Here is a 19,286-nt window from a genome sequence, read left to right on the forward strand (position 1 = left end):
GCAGATACATCAAATCTACACCTCTACCCTCATTCTTTTAAATATTTGCAGATTAATATAAAAATATTAAAAAATCTGGTTTTTGGAGTTATAAATTATTTTATATTGTTTCAATAAATTGTATATAATGTGATGAACACAATTACTGCAGCCAGTTGTACAAAATTACGTTGTGATGCACTGAACAGTCCTCCTATTAGCCTGTATTGCTTTATATTTTTGAGCTTTCCATATATTTGGTGTAAAATAACTCATTTTTCCCAATAAATTGTCAATTTTTCCCATATCTTCTTACCTGACATTTTTTAATGATAAAAATATAGTTTGTATACTTGTTTGTCTGACAGTGGTTTTTAATGACATTATAATTCAATTTCATCTATCAGTAGTTATTACTCTTTAGTAGAAAATGTACATTTTTTTCTCAATGTTTTTTCTATTTCTTAAAACATTAAAGTGGTTTTCAACTTGCATATCAGAGTTATTCATGTGAAGTCCATAGATACTGGCTACATGTGAAGAAAGCATGTGTGTTGTCTTTCTGTAGGATGTTAGTTTAGTTGAGGCACATAAAAGAGGGATGTTTGGTTATTTCAAGATAAGGTTCTTTCCTAATGAAAGGTTAAATTTGTACCATTGAAAAAAACTTGAGTATGGTTGTGAGAAAAAATTTTTTGAAGTTTGATTTGGTTTCTCTTACAAAACTTCTTACATATATGGTTTTGATTTGAAATAATTTTTGTCAAAAACATCAATAGTGGGTCTGTAATTATTTTGAAAATTACTTTTTGTTTAGAATCTTTATTATGGATTTGAAACTACTTTTTTTTTAACACTGGTCAAAAGTTCAGCTTACAGTACTTTTAAACAACATCATAAAGTAATACATCTTGAATAATGACTTAGAAGCATTTATATATCCTAATGCACAATTTTTCTGTTTCTCTCACTTTTTCTAACACTGAGGATAGTTTTGTGTACTCCTTTAACTCATCAAGTAATGGGTCAGGTGGCTTATGGCATGTGATATATATAACTTTTGCACTTGCAATGACATATTTCATTCCTATTTATTATAAGTAAAAATTGGTAATACCTATTAAATTTTATTAAAGGCTTTGTGTTTGTTTACACTTGAAACTAGTTTTGTGTCATTGCAATTATGAAATGAGTAAGGCAAGTGTGCTTCAATAATTCTGTAGGTACAGCTTCTCAATAATAAATTTATATAGCAAAATAAATGAACATGTAAAAACAGGATTAAATACAGAGGAAAATGAACACCATGTTGGAATGTGATTTTAAAGAGGGAACAGTTTGGAGGTCTCTTGCATACTTTGCTATGGGAATTTTAAAACAACACAATTGGTGGTCATTGTTTGTATTTAGAAATAACTAATATTTCTCCTGAGAGCCAACAAAACACTAGAAAACAGCAGCAAAGAGTAATGCCATGAGCAGAATACATCATCCCAGATCTCTGCCCTAATCAAATTGTCTCCAAGCAAATCTAGCAATAGCAGTAAGAGAAAAGGGTTGTGGATAATGAATATTGCCAGTAAGGAGTTTAAACATATCGTTTAGGGACAACAAGAGACTTTGCGGTCTAAATTGACTTCCATACTGTAAACTAAACTATCAAATATATAATTTAAAGAAAATATGTTGAAATCAGCCTTTATCGTTCATATAGTTATAAAGCTCTAAAACTCAAATATATTGCCCACACAACATCTGAAGACGAACCATTTTAAAGACCAACCACCCTGTTATAAAAATAAACCTATTAGCTGAAGAACTTTCCTACCTTTCCAAAATTTATATGCATGTCCTTAGTCCTGTTATTATTGTTGTTAAATATGAGAAAAGATGATGTATTAACACTTGATTCTTTTGCAATCTTAAATACCTCGGTCAGATCTGCTCTAACTCTTCCTTTTTTAAGAAACAATTTCAGAGATCTTTATCCTCGTGATAATCCTACCATCTTGGGCATCATTCTGGTAACCCTCTGGGACCTGCTTATTAATCATTGAATTACAAAAATAGTACTAAATGACTCAGATACCCAGTTCTTAAACGATTTCAAAACGCTTCATGTTACGATATTTTCTTAGCTTTTTGTAGGTTATTCAAATATGCCAACACCAATACTTATAATGGAATCGACAAAAATATATGTCATCACAGCTGTAGTATGACTCCACCAGCTGGCAGAACCCACTATTGATGTCAGAAACATAAAATAAGGTTACCAAATAAAATATTATTATGGTCTTCCATATTGATCCTACCAAAGGAAAATAAGTATGATAAAAAAATTCGTATCCCTAGACGTTTTTGTAAATTATAAAATGATGGCCCAAATGTCAGCAAAAGCATTTAGAAGGAGATCAATGATACAGTAAAGGATATTTGTGAAGGTATTCGTTTCACACCCTGTAATCTTTATTCAATGAATTCAAACGGGGTTTACATTTAGACAGAACTTTTATACAGAACATTTATAGTTTTTTTTTAAGATACCTTACAACATAGAACATTTCTAACAAACTGGTATTTGACTTTGAACCCAAACTCCTACTTATATATGGCATGTGAGTAATAGATGCATGCCCTTCTATCAACATTCTGCAAGTTCTATTGCCACTTTCCTCAACTAGTTTAGCGCTGTGTTTTAAGGCATGTAATACTAAATTTATTAATTCTGTCTACGTACGCAGTACGGAAGAGCTAGCTCATTTCATTGTGTTGAACAAGAAGCATACACGCTCGCCCTTTCAGCCGTGAGTGTGTTGTAACGTAACAGTTAATCCTACTATTCCGTTTGTAAAAGAGTACCCCTCTAGTGTTTCACTGCAAAATTAATGATGACTAGCGCAGATAACTCCCGTGTAGCTTTGCCCAAACTTTCAAAGAATACACTATGTTGAATAATTCAAATACACCTATAGATAATGGTTGCATAAATATAAGAGTTTTCAGAAATTAAAGAAAACTAACAAAAAATAATCACTTGTTTGTGATGGACTTTTTAAAATATTTGAAATTCAAACTTAAATTTGCTAGCTCTTACAAGGAAAATTAGATATATATTTTTTATTAACGTGTTTCGTAAGACAACGTAGAATATAAGTGAAACCTTTATAAAATATAAACTAAGTAGAATTTAATCCACTTTTGACGATTCTATACAATAATTTTATTCAAAATAAAAAACTTAAAACTATGAAAAGAAAGTTTATTCACAATAGAATGAGTCTGTCGAGAATTATAAATACCACAGTAGTTATTACTATAACCAAGAGTTTTTAAGCGCCAAGTTACGTATGGATTGTCCAAACTCTGTCCTGAACTTGAAATTGCACCCATGATTTTGCATTGTAAGTCTGTAAACTTACCACTGACCCATTTGATGGGCTTTAATGGAAAATTGAACATTTTACATAAACTGTAGTTTAATGAGTATTAAAACTCTTTAATTTTAATTTTTATAATTTATCGTCATTATAACATGTTTTTGAGTTAATTTTACTATTATTTATTGAAAGTATTAATCATTTGCAAGTACTTCTTTATGATTCACACAAATAAGTGTTTACTGACACTTGTACTCACCAGAACTATGAGCAAGTACAAGTTTGTACACTTACAGATTACACATGATATTTATTATGCACTTTTTATTGACTCGTATATACCACTATAAGTTTATCTATTTACATAAAAATAAATTATGAAGTGTAAATGGAAAGTTAAAAAGCTTGGTCTGCTTTTTCAGTAATGATACACAGTAGAAAATTTAGGACGCTCTTAGTCATTCCAGATACCCGGGCAGAATTTGGTGAATGGGGCTTATGATGATAAGAAAACTCGGAAGTAGATTAAAAAGCAAAGTAACCCCTCTCTTCCATGTGTGTAGCTCCGAGCAATTGCCCTGTTTGTTCAGTAGGTAAGACCACTTATGAAAATACTAAGTAATGATCACGGGAGAAAAAAAAATAAAAATGAAACGCATGAACTCTTATGAAAGAATTTCTTCTTCATATAAGTTTTCGTGTTGACAGGTTACTGTAACGCCCCAGTAGCACAGCGGCATGTATGTGGACATACTACTAGACACAGTGTTTCGATTCCCGTTGTGGGAAGAGCACAGATAGCCGACTTGTAGCTTTGTACTTAATTTCAAACAAATAATCTATTGATGAAATTGTGGTGATGACTAGCTGCCTTCCCTCTAGTCTTACACTGCTAAATTAGGGACGGCTAGCACATATAGCCCTCGAGTAGCTTTGTGCGAAATACCACAAAACAAAAACAAACATTGATGAAATTAAAAAGAATGAAAGAGAAAATATGTTTCAACGGAACAATATCGTAAATCAATATATTATTATAAGATAATTTGGGCTCTCAGTATATATTAAAATAATCTGGTGAATAAGAAACATAGAATAAAATAAGCTGAAATTTGCGTCGTATTAATGTGTTACTTACATTTTAGTTACAAATATATATGCTCCAGATGAGGCTTTGTAGATTTTATTAGTTTAGTAGCATACTTCCAGATGACGCTTTTAGTTTCAACTCATCTGATAACAACGATATCGTGGTATAAGTTTTTCAACCTTGGCAGTCATTTGTTAATGGAGTGCAGAGTGGGTGGTAAGAGAAAGCAGCGAGTCGAAATGGTTGCTTCGTGATAATGTGGATGTATTTAATTTTCAAACAGTTAGTTTTAAGACTTTGACTATGAATGAGAAATTGGGATCGATGTTTATAAAACCATTTGTGAGAACTGTTATTTTTAACTTATAAGACAAAAAAAGGTTAATTCATCCAGTGTACCCTGTAGTGTAGGCTTATTCTGTTTCACTGACAGTGTTATGCGTAATTCTCGATGACAGATTAGAATCCGGTCTTTCGAGCCATTTTTATATTTTGTGTTGCATTATTCGAGACTTTCAAAGTTCACCATGGCACTAACACAACCAAGTGTTAACTGTAGTTTGGATGACATAGATCTTAACAGTTTAAAGGTAAGTAAGTAGCAAGTCTGTTAAAGAAGTTAAAGATAGATTGTGGTAATGAACTCAGTACTCAACTCTGAAGCATGTATATGTTACAAGAGTATGTTACTAATTTTTTTTTTTTTTTTTGCCTTAGTTGAACCTGTTATTGCCACTTGTTACCAACTTATAATGATAGTAATATGGCTCAGTGTTGGATTTCAGTACACAGGGTGGGCATAGCAAAGATAACCCATTGTGTAGCTTTGTGCATAATAACAAACAAATAAGTCTGTGGCATAAAATATATGATTATGTAAGCTAACCAATACTAGCACTGTTGTCATTAGTAGTATACTCAAAACTAAGGTAATGATGTATGTAGTGTAAAGTACAAAGTAAATGAAGTAGGTATATGTATTATATCTGATCTTAGTTTGATTTGTGATAATTATACAAGTTTGAGCTTCTTCAGATTTTGTGTCATATCCTAAATGACCTAATAAATTTTGGTATAGGGAGAAAAACTTATCACTAGTGTAGTGTAATGTAGATATAGTATTACATAGTATATTTTGCTTTTGCTTGCAAGTTCTTGGAATTTCTATCACTTGTAATTTGATTATTTCCCATCGAAACTGTTGTCACCTCAAAGATTTTGCATAGCATTCTATGTTATGTTTTAACTCATGGTGTTATGGTTACAAAGTGAAACAAACTTCAGTGATTGTTTTGAATACAATGGACTTTAATTAGCATGTATATATGTAATTTTTATAAATACATAATATCATCAGATAAAAGGTTTGATATAAATTGTTTGTGTATTACAGTAAAAATCTATTAAATTCACTTGTAATAAAATGTCTGAGTGTTATTTACTGTTGATGTTACACTAAGAAGATGGCCATTAGAAACAAAAAGACAAACGTACATATTGTGATGGTCAGAAGAAGAAGCACTTTTTTATTTGAAATGTGGAATTAACTAGTTTCTTCTAAGAAGTCAGGTATGGAGGAGTATAAATCAGGATGAAAAGTAAATTAAAATAAGTAATCAATAGACAAATGTTCACAAAACAGGAAAAAAAAATGCATCATACAATATGTATTCAGTGAATGTTCTTTAAGAATCAGGCAAGTCAGTATCTTCCAAATTCCATTGTACCTTAGGATATATTCATTTTCATTAAAACATAAGAATTAAACTGAGGTTCACAGCAAGTTTGTAATTTACTGAGAAACAAAACATACATACAAGTGTGCTAATTTGCAAAGGACAGGATGAGCATAGTTCCATTAAAATGTCTTGGTAATTTTTGGCAAATCTTATTTTTTTAATTTTTCAATGCAAACTCAGATGAATTATGTTAGAAATGCAGTAAGTGCTCAATATTTGGAAACTGTATCACTGATGAGAAAAAGATACTTTAAGAAATTACCATAAGTTGTTTTTTAAACAAAAACATTTTGAATTGTTTTTTTATAGTAACAGTTAAATTTAAGTCTTTATGTTCTGTATTTTGTACAGGTGTTAAAGTTCCATGAAACTTTTGTTTTCTTTTCTAATTATTATATCTTCTCTGTGCTGTTATTAAAATGGATAAAAGCCAAAAGTAGTAAAAAAAAAGCTTTTTGTGTTATTGATGAGTAGATCTAGGCTAATAGTTGAATTTACTAAATAATTGTTTATATTCAACTAATTGATTATTTTAACATGAGAGTTGTAATATCTGGATACCCTAATTTTGATTAGTTAACTATTTTCTTGAGTTATGGTATGAATTGATTAAACTGAACAACCTTGAATAACCAAAAATAATTATGAGTAATCATAATGACCATATTTTGATTTTGTGCACACCTGAATTAAACCAAAACAATAATAATTAGAAACACCAGTTTCAGTTAGTTGATTATTTTTGCGACATGAATTGATATAATCACAATTTTGATTGATCAGTTATAACCAGTGCTCATAAATAATTAAGTTAATGGTCTAGCTCTACAGGTCAGAAAGGAAGCTACAGTGCACATTTCAATACAAATACTTATTTTATCCTATGAGTTTTAAACCAAACAAATATTTTAGGTCAATTTTTTCTTCTCACAGACAGTTAAGTTGCTTTTTATTTGTTCTTAATGTTAAAACTGAATGTAAAGCATAAAGTTGTGGTTACTTGCATCTTAACATTACTGCTTTTTTTCTAGATCTTGGAGAATTTGTCACAGTACTTTTTTTTCTTTCTTTCTTGGTATAGATAATTTAGCAGGAATCCTATATTTCTACTATTATTTATGTATACTTGATATAATTTTTAACCATTGTTTCTTTTAACAGTATTGTGCATGATGCGCCCAGAGTTAGTACTTGTTTTTAGTGGAATAAGGGTTTGTTTTTTTACAGTATCTATTACTGTGTAGGTAAGTTTTTTATGAACTAATTTTGTCTGTTGCAAATTTACAAATTTTTAACAGACTAGTCATATTCTGTTCATCCACTTGCTTTCTAAATATCTTAGTAGTCTTTTCACACTTGTTTTTAGATTACAATGAAATATCATAAAATTAACCTAAATGATGTTAGAATAACCAATGCTACTTACAAAAAATACTTTCTTTGGTGAAGAAGTTTGTAGAGAATATAATTTCTTCTGAACCCTCATCACCCTTAAGCCCAGAAAACTCTTTAAGGATATTGCCTTTAAAAGCTTTAATATTAAAACCACTTTCATATTTGCTTTAAAGTTTCACTTTTAGATTGGCAAAAAATAAAGTTTTTATAGAATAAGTCTGAAGATTAAAAGGAATTGTGTTAAATTGTAAGAGAATCCTTAAAATTTTATGTAGATAAATAATGTTTTCTATATTCTTGATAGTAGGATCTGCATGTGTAGAATTTTTAACCTAGCTTTATTTAAAAATAGATTATTGAATATAAAAAAAAAATATTCACCGTTAAATGAAGATTAAGCACCAATACTAAAAAAAACAAATACTACGTAATGAAAAAGGCCATAAATTATAAAATAGTGATAATTTTTCATTAATTTTTTATCAGGTTTTTTGTGTTTATTCCAGGGATAATTTAACATTTCCTGTTTCTGTTTTTGATAATGAAGTAGGCTAGCAGTCAACTTTTTTAGATTAAAATATCTTAAATCACTTTAATTTCAGCTCATTTCTTCTGTATTAAAGATTGGTTGAAACTGTGTATTAATAATTTTAAATACCTATATGTTTTTAATGTTAAAAAACAAATAATGGTTGTATAATATATTATGAAATTTAATCATTATGGAATGCAGCAAAAATATCTTGAAGACAGCACATGCTCTCTACGTTGAATCTGAGTATATTTATTGAATATTCACAGAGCCTAGGATACCCATGTGTATAATAAAGAAATACATTTAAATATGTTAATTATATTTTATTATAAAACTAAATTATTCACTGAATTTACCTTTTTCTTAGACATAAATTGTAATTTGTATTGTGTTATATGCAGTGGTGTAGTGCTGCATTAGAGCACTGTTCCAATATCTATAATTGAATTGAATTCTCAAACTTAAATAACTAAATATATGTTATAAAAAACTACATTGTTCATATTAAACTGAAAATTAAATGTCTTTCATAATGAAATGTTCTAAGTGTCCAACAATACTAGCTGTTTGTGGTCTTCCATGTCCACTGATAGACCTCTCTTCAAATTGCTCAGTACACATGCTGTCAATTTTCTTCTTGAGCTGGCATCAAGGCATTGTATGACTGTGCTGACTCGGGAATGATAGTGGTGAAATGCCTTTTTGTTACACTTTATCTGATTATTAAGAACATGTTATTAAAACACTTATTAAAATATATTTTACATTATTGTTGCATGTTTAAAACATACATATTTTTAAAAGACTTAGTATTTACCTAATACATGAAGAAAGTTGCATTTTTGTTACTTGTGTTGACAAGACAGGTAATGTGCAAAACACTATAGAAATCAAAGTTATAGTTGTTAGCACCTTAGTGCAATAAGAAGTATAATAAATTAATATTACATTCCTTTTTCAATCTTGATTCAACTAATAATTTTCATATTGTACTCTTTTTTTTTTTCTTTCCTTGTCTAATTTAAAGAAGGTTTAATTGTATGTATTCTCTTTGTAGTATATGTGTATTTAGTTTAGTATTGATGTAAGTAGTTCAAATAACTATTGATACATTTATTTTCTTGATTTAAGATAATCTCACAAAAGTGGAAATTTGTATTACATGTTCAGAAAGGTATTTAAGTACAATTACTAAAAATTTTATAGGTAAACTGTTAAGCCTACTGAATAAAAAGTAATTAGATAATTAATCCAACTGATTGTTTTTTAATCATTACACTGTGCAAGATTAGCACTGGTAATTTTGTTTATAGTATAGTAATTGTTTTTCAGGATCCTGCTGGGATATTTGAGTTAATCGAAGTTGTTGGAAATGGCACATATGGTCAAGTTTACAAGGTAAGTAAACTTATCCTACTCTTAACTTTGTCATATCTTAAATGTATTTAATTTTTTCCAAGAAGAAAGGGCTGAATATGAAAGTGTACACAAGTTTAATAATACCCAGCATGTGTTTTTGTATAGTTGTTTCACACCTTATGTTATAGTTTTAAACTGGTTTTGCAACTTCTTGAGACAGATCAACCACAAGTGGAGGATATCAAAACACCTTAACTTTAGGTAGTTGGACTGTTTTTCTTTGTATTTTATAAGCTGTATTTTTACAACTATATTGAACAGTAATAAAGGAGATATTTTAATGATCTAAATTTTGATGTGTCATAACATGACAAATATTAGTCAGATTTAGATTAAATGTACAGATTGTGTATGTAAACTGATTTTGAAATTGACAGTTCTTGTTACCCCTTTTGGCGTGGTTGGCGACTGCAGTCGACTTGAAGGCTCAGTGCGGCAGGCGACTTATTTTTATTCCTGTTAATTTTATGTATTGAATTTAACATATATAGTATTGGGTACAATCATTGAATATTTCAGGGACTTTTGTTGAGTTATTGTCGAGATATCATGCTTTTAGTACTGATACCGTAATTAGTTGAAGTATCAAACATATATATTCAGCACCATGCCAAACATTAAAAGTTGTTATTCAGCATCGAAAGGGTTAAAAGTAATATTTATTGTATTTATCAGTTAAATATTAAGTAGCCCACCCCTTTATCTGAGACCAGTTTATATTGGTTTAATTAATAAGTTCATCATTAGTTCTAGTTCCTTATAATGTTTTGATAATTTATTGGTATATTTAATGAATTGAGCATTTGTTTATGAGAATAAAAAAATGGGTAAGTTGTAAAAAGATTGATCAGTTAGTGGTTGAGGTTCATCCTAATTCTTAATGAAAATTAAGACTTGAAAGTGATTATATGTTCAACCACTATAAACTTAAGAAGACTCAAAGCTATTAAAACAGACCATATCTTCAAAGTATAGCATTTCTCACCTGGTTTTGTGTTTTCAATTCAACAGCTTATTTATTACCTCTTGCACTCAGATTCCCATTACTAACCTAATCAACCGTAACTGGTAAAATATTTTCATTCAGGTCCCTATCCAAGCCACAGTAATGAAGATCTGAATCATTGGATATCTCTGACTTTTGTATGGCAGAAGTTATTAACATGTTTAAACTTTCCATAATAGCTCAGAACTTACAAGATTTCATTCCAATGGTTATTGTATTTTTTAAAAATAATCTTAAGGAAAGAAACCTTAACAGCTATATAGTTGTGTACACTATGAATAAACCTTACCTAAGTATAACATGTCAACAATATAGAGAAGCTCACAACCTGATACATTTCAGTCTGAATCAAACTACAAATTTTACATTCCAGAACTGGAACAATTTGATGCAAGTACATTTGTTATCATTTCCAATCTGTGAATCAAACTGGACAGCTTTTATTGTACTGTTGCTTTTTGTTGGGTTTGTGACAAAACTCTGTACCCAAAACTTGTATACTTACACTATTCTGACAGTCAAAGTGTTACATGTCAAGAATTTATTAACAAAGACTGTATAGAACTAAAAAAAAACACAAAAAACAACATAATAAAGTACATCAGGCTGTGCTATTTAACTAAGAGTGTGATGGATTTACAAAAATTAACCATGCATGTTCTAACCTAAAATTGTTTTATTTCACCTCTGCTCTCTGCAATTGGTATAGATGAGCTCCTCGGCTTCTTATACTTTTACATTGGTTCTTGGTTTTAAAATGTAATTTTGTGAAAATAAAAAGACTATTTGTGATGTAGATGAATAAGCGTGTATATTTTTATATATTTTCTCAACCCATACCAGCCGTTTTTACATATATATTTTTATCTACAAGTGGGTTTTCTCGTCATCACAGACCATTGATGGATTGTACATGTGTGTACTTGTTGCATTGTACCTGAAAAGTGATTTGTAACTTTAATATAACTCAAAAGTGATTTTTATTGGCACTTTATGAATCTCATAATCAGTTCTTAATCATACAAATAGAACTTTAAATAATATAACATAGAAGCTCAAATTGATAATATTTGAAAATATATTGGGTTTTGGTTTCAGTATTTAAAATGTTACTTAAACCATTTGATTGGGCTGGGCATACATTAAAGGTTAACATGCCAGATTGTACATTCGAGGATCTTTGATTCACCACAGCATCATTTCCACGTTTGAAGACAATGGATAGGATGATCCAATCTTACTGTTCAGTCAGAGCAGCACAGATAGCACTTGCATAGCATTGGGCAAATATTGAAACCATCACAAATAGATTTAATTGAAATGTTATTACCCAACCTTCTTGTTTGATTCTGCTTCTCTGTTTTGTCTTTTCAGTTGTGGCTGTTGAAGTGTGATTAGCTAATAGCCAAATAAAGCTGTGATAGGAAAATGTTAGAAATAAAATTATTTTTATTTGTTAGTTAACTAGTTGTTGCACTATCAGTTTGAAATGTTAATTGTTCTTCATTTTGCACTTACATCATTGAAAAATAACCATTCTCAGAATTAGAAGAGTTCTTGGTTTGTTGTTGGATCCTAGACTGAACCAATGAAAGACAACAGCTGAATTTGTATGAATCAGAATATTGTGAATAAGATTTAAAGGTACAAAACTCTGTATGGTGTATAATAGTTGTATACATCCTGCATTATTTGGGTGTTAAAATTATACAATGCCCCTTGTACAAATTAAACATGCGTGTGTTCACTTTAAAGGATGAGCAATAAAATAACAGCAACATTCATTTCATATATGTCATCCAGATATAATTCCGACGTAGAAGTGTCGTTTAATACACAGTATTCGTGTCATTTGCCACGTAAAATATATTGATCTTTAGTACATTGACCCGTGCAGGAAGCTCCACGTAAGCCCTCTTCAGAGCCTTCTCCCCAGTGAATGGATTGGAAATCGAATTCAGGGTAAAGTGAGCCGTGTACTTCACAAACTCCTGAATCGTGTTTAATATTAGAGGCAGTGTTTTCAGTAACTGCATAAAAAGACATTAAAAAGTTTTACAAATCTAAGAATTTAAAGAATGAACGTAAAGAAGAATATATATAACTATGTCAACCATACTATATCAGCTTTGTTCAGTGCCGAAGAGACTTTTCGTACAATATGAGGGCTCATCAACCATGATAAAATAAATACAGTATTGGTTGAGACTGTTCACATTCTTGAATTGCATAACCTACTACTGGTGTGAACTACATTAAACTGTTAAAGTGCAAGTTTCTATTAATTTATGAATCAGTTACAAATCAGGATAAATAAAAGCTTAACACAATATTAAGTTCAATATTGAAAAGGCCCGAGGGTCTCGGGTTCGAATCCCCGTCATATCAAACATGCCCTTTCAGCCGTGGGGACGTTATAATGACGGTCAATCCCATTATTCGTTGGTAAAAGAGTAGACCAAGAGTTGGCGGTGGGTGGTGATGACTAGCTGCCTTTCCTCTAGTCTTGCACTGCTAAATTAGGGATGGCTAGCACAGATAGCCCTCGAGTAGCTTTGTGCGAAATTCAAAAACAAACAAACAAAGTTGTTGTTTTTTTTCAGTACAGACTTTTAGCTTTGCCATCTCTTGACCGATTTGAGATCTAGTTACAAAAATGTATCTCGGAACGGCTAGTATGGGTATTAACACTTATTGATAAGGAGAGAATAACGTTTCGACCTTTCTAACGTGACCTATGAAGGTCGAATCGTTGTTCCGACCTTATTAATAAAAGTGATAATACCCATACTAGCCGTTATGAAATACATTTTTATTTCAAGTTGGTTTCTTGTCATCAAGAAGATCTAATTACAGTTTTGGACTTGGGAAGTGAAACCCTTTCGATTAATGTATTTGATCACGCCAAAGGTTTCATAGATTAACTTATCCTAATCCTACCTAAATAATTTCTATTTGAGGGTAGAGTAATAAAATTCATTCGTGTATACGCGATATACTTGATATTGCTAGCGCACATAAATGTAGGTAATACAAGTTTTAAAAAGATCTCGGATAAATTTACCCTAATCCTGCCTGAAAGAATTTCAAGTGATTCGGCTGTTGAGGGTTCTCCTGGTTTTTATTATAGAAATACCGTCTGTGGTTACTACACATCTATTCATGTGTGTGTGCCGGGGCGAGTCTGACAGATCGGGCAGCAGCCAGGCCAATATTTTGTCACAGTGACTGTAGGACTATTTAAACTTTAATTTGCACTAATGTATGAATCAGTATAATAACACATAATACATTTGTAAGTGAACATGCTTGTACTTGCTTATAGCTACTGTGAATATAAGTGTCAGTGAGTATTTTTTCAGGGAATCGTAAAGTGCTTGCAATTGACTATTACTTTCAGTAAGTTAAAATTCAATCTCAGAGCACCAATTCTCCAAAACTTTTCCTTGGGGCATCCCTCACCCGAACTGACATTATTTTTATGACAAAGTGTGCTTTGCAAACTGTTCGGAGTTGCCTGGCGCATCCAAAAATGCTTCCTTCATTCCTGATCCAAAATGCACCTTCCTACAAAGAAACTTCGTACGTAGTAATTATATGGAAAATGTTCGATTTGTAAATGTATGTTGTGGGCACGAACGTTACCAAATTCATTAACCCTTAAACGGCGACAATCATCTATTTATGCTGCTACTTTCAACATTCCCGCTGTTTAAGGGTTAAACTCCAAAGGAATTTGAATAATATACGTCTTGAACGCGATTACCCTTTTTCCTTTTCGATGTCTCACAAAGCTGCTCGAGTTTTTGAGTTTTGTCTTGTGAATTAGGCTATCAATAGGCTATAGCTACATTTATATTCTTGTTTAGTAAAATTTTAACCTTGAAATATTTAACACATTTTTTGGGGAGGGGTTGTGGTTGCTTGTTTTCTGCTTCTTTTAGATTTTATAACATAAACTAATTAATGGCTGTCTTTATTTTGAATAATATTATACTAATCACTTTAATCTAATCATTTTTTCACTTACCTCCTCATCCTCGTTAACTGTGTTAGAAAGATAAATCGTCACTTCCGCTCATCTCCTATGAAGTTGAATTACCCTAACCGCCATGTGTGTTGTAGTATCTATATAACTCGACTTTTGTTAAGTGTTTGAAGACATGGAAGTTTTCTAAATAAAATGAAATGTAGATACCTACTTTTAAAATATAAATTAATAAAGTGTATTTTTTTAGTCGTTCTGGAATGTAGATTAGATTTAAGTTTGTTTCTTATTAAGCTTAAAGTTACTAAATAGATTTTCTGTGCTGTTCTCGCCACTGGTATCGAAACACAGTTCATAGCTTTATAAGCCTACGAACTTACTTCTGAGCCCACAGGGGCGCTTTAGTTTAAGAGTAACATAAAAGATGTAATGTGGTATCTGCTATGATCTGTTTCATAAAGCAGTCGTTCATGAGAAGTCCTTATCTTTTATGTCATGAGGGCTTGTAACTAAAACCCGGGATTCGAATCTTGTGAAGCAGATAAGTTGACGCTTAGTAATAAACAAAGTACTTTTGTTTGAAAATTTTACAATGGATAGCTCACTGAACTGAAAACAGGAATTATACTTCTCAGTGATGACGAGAAACCCACTTGTTGAGAAATTTATATGCAAAAACGGCTCGTTTGGGCTGAGAAAACACTTTACATAGAAGAGCGAACAACGTTTCGACCTTCTTTGTGAACCTGATGATGACCGAAGAAGGTCGAAATGTTCGCTCTTCTATGTAAAGTGTTTTCTCAGCCCAAACGAGCCGTTTTTGCATATAAATAGGAATTATACTTATATGGTTCAACGTTATGTTATGGGAAAATAATATCCAGTGATAAACGTTTTTTTCTTAGTCTTGTTGTGATTCATCACATAAACAAAACATTATTAGAGATAACAGTGGTTAATGGAACACTTCTGTGACCACATTCCTTAGTCATACCCGAGTTATGAGTTATTTACCAGTTAAAACCAAATATTTATATCGTCATGTTATCGGACTTTTTCTCACGAAAGGAGTTTATTTTAACCTGTTATGGTTTCATTGTTTTCATTTAATAACTCAGCCCAAAACGTTTTCCTCGTAGGCAGAAAAAAAATACTACGGAAAGTACGAAATTGTTGCGGTGAGTGTTATTCACAAATACAAGCATCTCCCAGAATTTGGTCACATAACACTTGTGCTATTTTACTTCTAAGAGCAGACCTATTTAAGCTACCCGTCATATTGTGCATTGTTTTATATGTGGTTTGGTGTAGCTGTCTGTGATACTATGTTTTAAAAATTGTATTTAAGAGTAATATTTGTAGGTATTGAGGCTACAGCAGTTTTTAATATATGTAATAATGCTTTCACAACTTGTACCTTCCGGTTTAAGGGAGGGTGACTTCAGATAATTTTTATGCTGTATTTAATGTCCATCTTATATGTGATTTCCAGTTTATCACCTACGAGGGCTGCTCAAAAAATACGCGGACTGTTTGAATTGCGCGGCTCCAGTTGGTTCCAGGGGAATCCGCTTGGTGTCGCTAGGTTCGCACAGATCAGCTGATTACGACGCCATTTCCCGATTGCAGATATCTTTATTTGTGTATTAGCTACGCGGTTTTAAGTGAAGTGCGATTTTTTCGTTTGGCGGATTTCAAAATGAATGACCTGAAGGAGCAACGACTCACTGTGAAATTTTGTGTTAAACTTGGAAACTATGCGACTGAAACTTTTGCTATGCTTAACACGGCTTACGGTTATGTTGCTATGAAGCGTACGGCATGTTTCAAGTGGCATGAACGTTTTAAGGATAGTCGACAGTCCATTGAAGATGATGAGCGTCCTGGACGTCCTTCCACGTCAACTGACGACCCACACGTCGACAAAATCAACACTTTGGTGCGGGCAAATCGACGTTTGACTGTCAGGGAGCTTGCTGAAGAGTGTGGGATATCAGTTGGATCTTGTTACGAGATTTTGACCGAAAAATTGAAGATGCACCGCGTTGCTGCGAAATTTGTGCCTCAGAACTCGTGCGTTTTTGGCCAAACACTTGATCACTGTTCTTCCCCACCCCCCTACTCACCTTGCTCCTTGAGATATTTTCTTGTTCCCCAAACTCAAAAGACCCTTGAAAGGAAGAAGATTTGAGACGATTCCCGAGATTAAGGCAAATGCGACGAAGGAGCTGGAGGACATTACAAAAGAAGCGTACCAGGACTGTTTCAACAAGTGGAAACACCGTTGGGATAAGTGTGTGCGTTGGGGAGGAGAGTACCTTGAAGGGGTCCCAGACCTGTTACTTCTAAATAAAGTACATTTTGTTTTATGACGTCAGTCCGCGTATTTTTTGAACAGCCCTCGTACATACGCCATGTTGTAAAGGAGTGATTTCCAAGTATCTTTATTACTAACTTTTGTTTTATTGTCATGTGGATTTCAACGGATGTAAACATGAATCAGGTGTAAATGTACTTTGGTAGACATTTTGTACAACAACAAATTAAAAACATTTCGAAGTTTTCAAAAAGATATGACTATTATTTTACGACCTCATAAGTTTATTTCCTGATGGTGTTAAGTACGGTAAAGTGTAGACTTATCTAAATTAGAGCACAAAACGTAGATAGGTAAACGATCGAAGCAGTGAAAATACAATAAGTATATATATGTGGTATTGTGTGTAAACATCGTTTTCAGTTTCTTGGAGTTGAGCATTAGATAAATACTGTGATTTTCATACGCTAATTTCTATTTGGTTTATACCAGTGTAAAACAATAACTCGATGATTATTTTAATATGTATTTGATACAATGCATAAATTTTCTTTATGCCGAATCCTTGACCTAAGAAAACGCTTTCAGGACTTCTGCTTTTGTGGAAAAAAATACCTTTGTATGTTTTTATGCTTTATTTCATTCTTATTTCCTATGTTATGTAAGTATCATATCTGTAAAATCTAATTTAGTCATAATCAGGTTGATGAACCAGTTGTTACACATTCCAACCGGCCTGATTAGTTTTGGTATTGGGCGAAAGGCAGCAGCACGTCGAAGGGTTGGCATATTATAACACATTATCGTTTGATTTTTCTTACGAGTGTTAATAATTTACATATAAAATTTTAAAGTTTTGGACTAAACTTGAGCCCTGATATTTATAGAAAATTAATGGCCTTGTCTCTCTTTCTTTTCCTCTTCAGCGGCCAAACGGTAAGTCTCAAGATTTATAATGCTAGAAACCTAATTTTTATTTTAATTCGAGTTTATTTGAGACTGGTATACTTTGTCTGATTCGTCTTGAGAGCAATTGACACCAATATCATAAATCATTAGGTCTCAAAGAAATACGATTTAACCTTATTCTACTGTGGAAACCGAAACAGCTGTTTCAGTTTTCAGAACAATACCAGAAAAAACTTGAAACGTGGGAATAAAGTTCCTCTGAATATTTCTCATCCATTGTTTTTAAAGCTAAAGCATTTGGTGTCAACATCGTTAATCGGGGTGGAACAGCAATGCTGTTGGAGAGTGTGACATTGTTTCAAGGCATGTGCTCACCTTACGTGACTTTTGTTCTTTCGTTTTCGCTTCTGTGCTGGTCTTTGGGTAGGACATATTCTCCTCACCATAATGAAAGTACCTTTGGATACATGAATTTCATGTAAGGTGGTGATTAAGCTAAACATAGGTAATACATGGATTGTTGCGTTTCTCGTTTGTCTTGTATTTTAATATTCAATGTCTTGTTAACACATGTAACTTGTTTTCGAATCCTGATTATTAGTTGAATTCACTGCCTAAGAAATTGTATTTAAAAATATTAATAACTCGAGATGTCAGTGTTTCAAAAACCTTTCTATAAGTTGATATGTTAATGATGTAAGTAATTTATTTTAGTGCTTATGTAATTTTAGATACGTATCTTTAAATGTTATAAGTCAGGGGTGGCCAACCTTTTGTTTCCTATGCACCAATTTTTTTCACTTTAAATTCAGATGCGCCACACAAACTTTAACAGCCTTTCAATCCTGAGCTGCACTTTTTGTTACAATATTTAACATCCGGTTTGTAATGTACAGTTAATCTGACCCTTAAATTTATGTTTGTTTCAATGTATCTTCTTGTAATTCAATGTCACAAAAACCTCATGCGTTTTAGGTTGCTGTATCTGTATTTAAGTTTCTCTTTCTCTTCTTTCTATTATGTCTTGATATAAAGATATATACTGAATTACATAATAAATCATTGCACCAAACGTCTTCATACACAAATGACAAACACACACACACATCAGCTTCAAACTCCTAATAAATGGACTCACACTCATATACCCGCAAACGTACATTTTTATCTCTGGGGTATAGTGCGCCACTTGTAATCGTGCAATGCGTCACAGGTTGGCCACCCCTGTTATAAGTCAATTGGAGACTCGTCATTCACCAAATGATTGCTGGAAGCATTTTGTGTTAATTAGACAACAACGCTGTATGTGGTGGGAAAATACCTGTATATGCTTAATTATTGACTGTTTAATGATGGTTCATTGTTCTGCTGCTGGTAGAACGTATTTGCAAATCGTGTCCAAAGTGTTTCAAAGAAAGGCTTTTAGAAAACTTACGTACTGTTTGAGATCATAATCTTAGTCAACAACTTTCCGTGGTATATTTCTCTATCTTTTTTCTTGTATCAGTGTTCTCAAAATTATTCCCGTA

The 19,286-nt window shown here is 32.0% G+C and overlaps 1 protein-coding gene across 1 annotated transcript in view; it reads left to right on the top strand.

The window, feature by feature from the left end:
- Positions 1-4,619: 4,619 nt before the first annotated feature.
- LOC143223034 (serine/threonine-protein kinase mig-15-like) overlaps positions 4,620-19,286 on the top strand; it is a 134,513-nt gene continuing 119,846 nt past the window's right edge. The window contains exons 1-2 of the mRNA XM_076450413.1: positions 4,620-5,039; positions 9,451-9,516. Coding sequence (XP_076306528.1) covers positions 4,977-5,039; positions 9,451-9,516 — 129 coding nt within the window. The 5' untranslated portion in view covers positions 4,620-4,976. The remainder of the gene's footprint in view (positions 5,040-9,450; positions 9,517-19,286) is intronic.

The sequence above is a fragment of the Tachypleus tridentatus genome, chromosome 1 (genome assembly GCF_004210375.1).
Source record: "Tachypleus tridentatus isolate NWPU-2018 chromosome 1, ASM421037v1, whole genome shotgun sequence".
In the NCBI taxonomy this organism is placed as follows: Eukaryota; Metazoa; Arthropoda; class Merostomata; order Xiphosura; family Limulidae; genus Tachypleus; species Tachypleus tridentatus.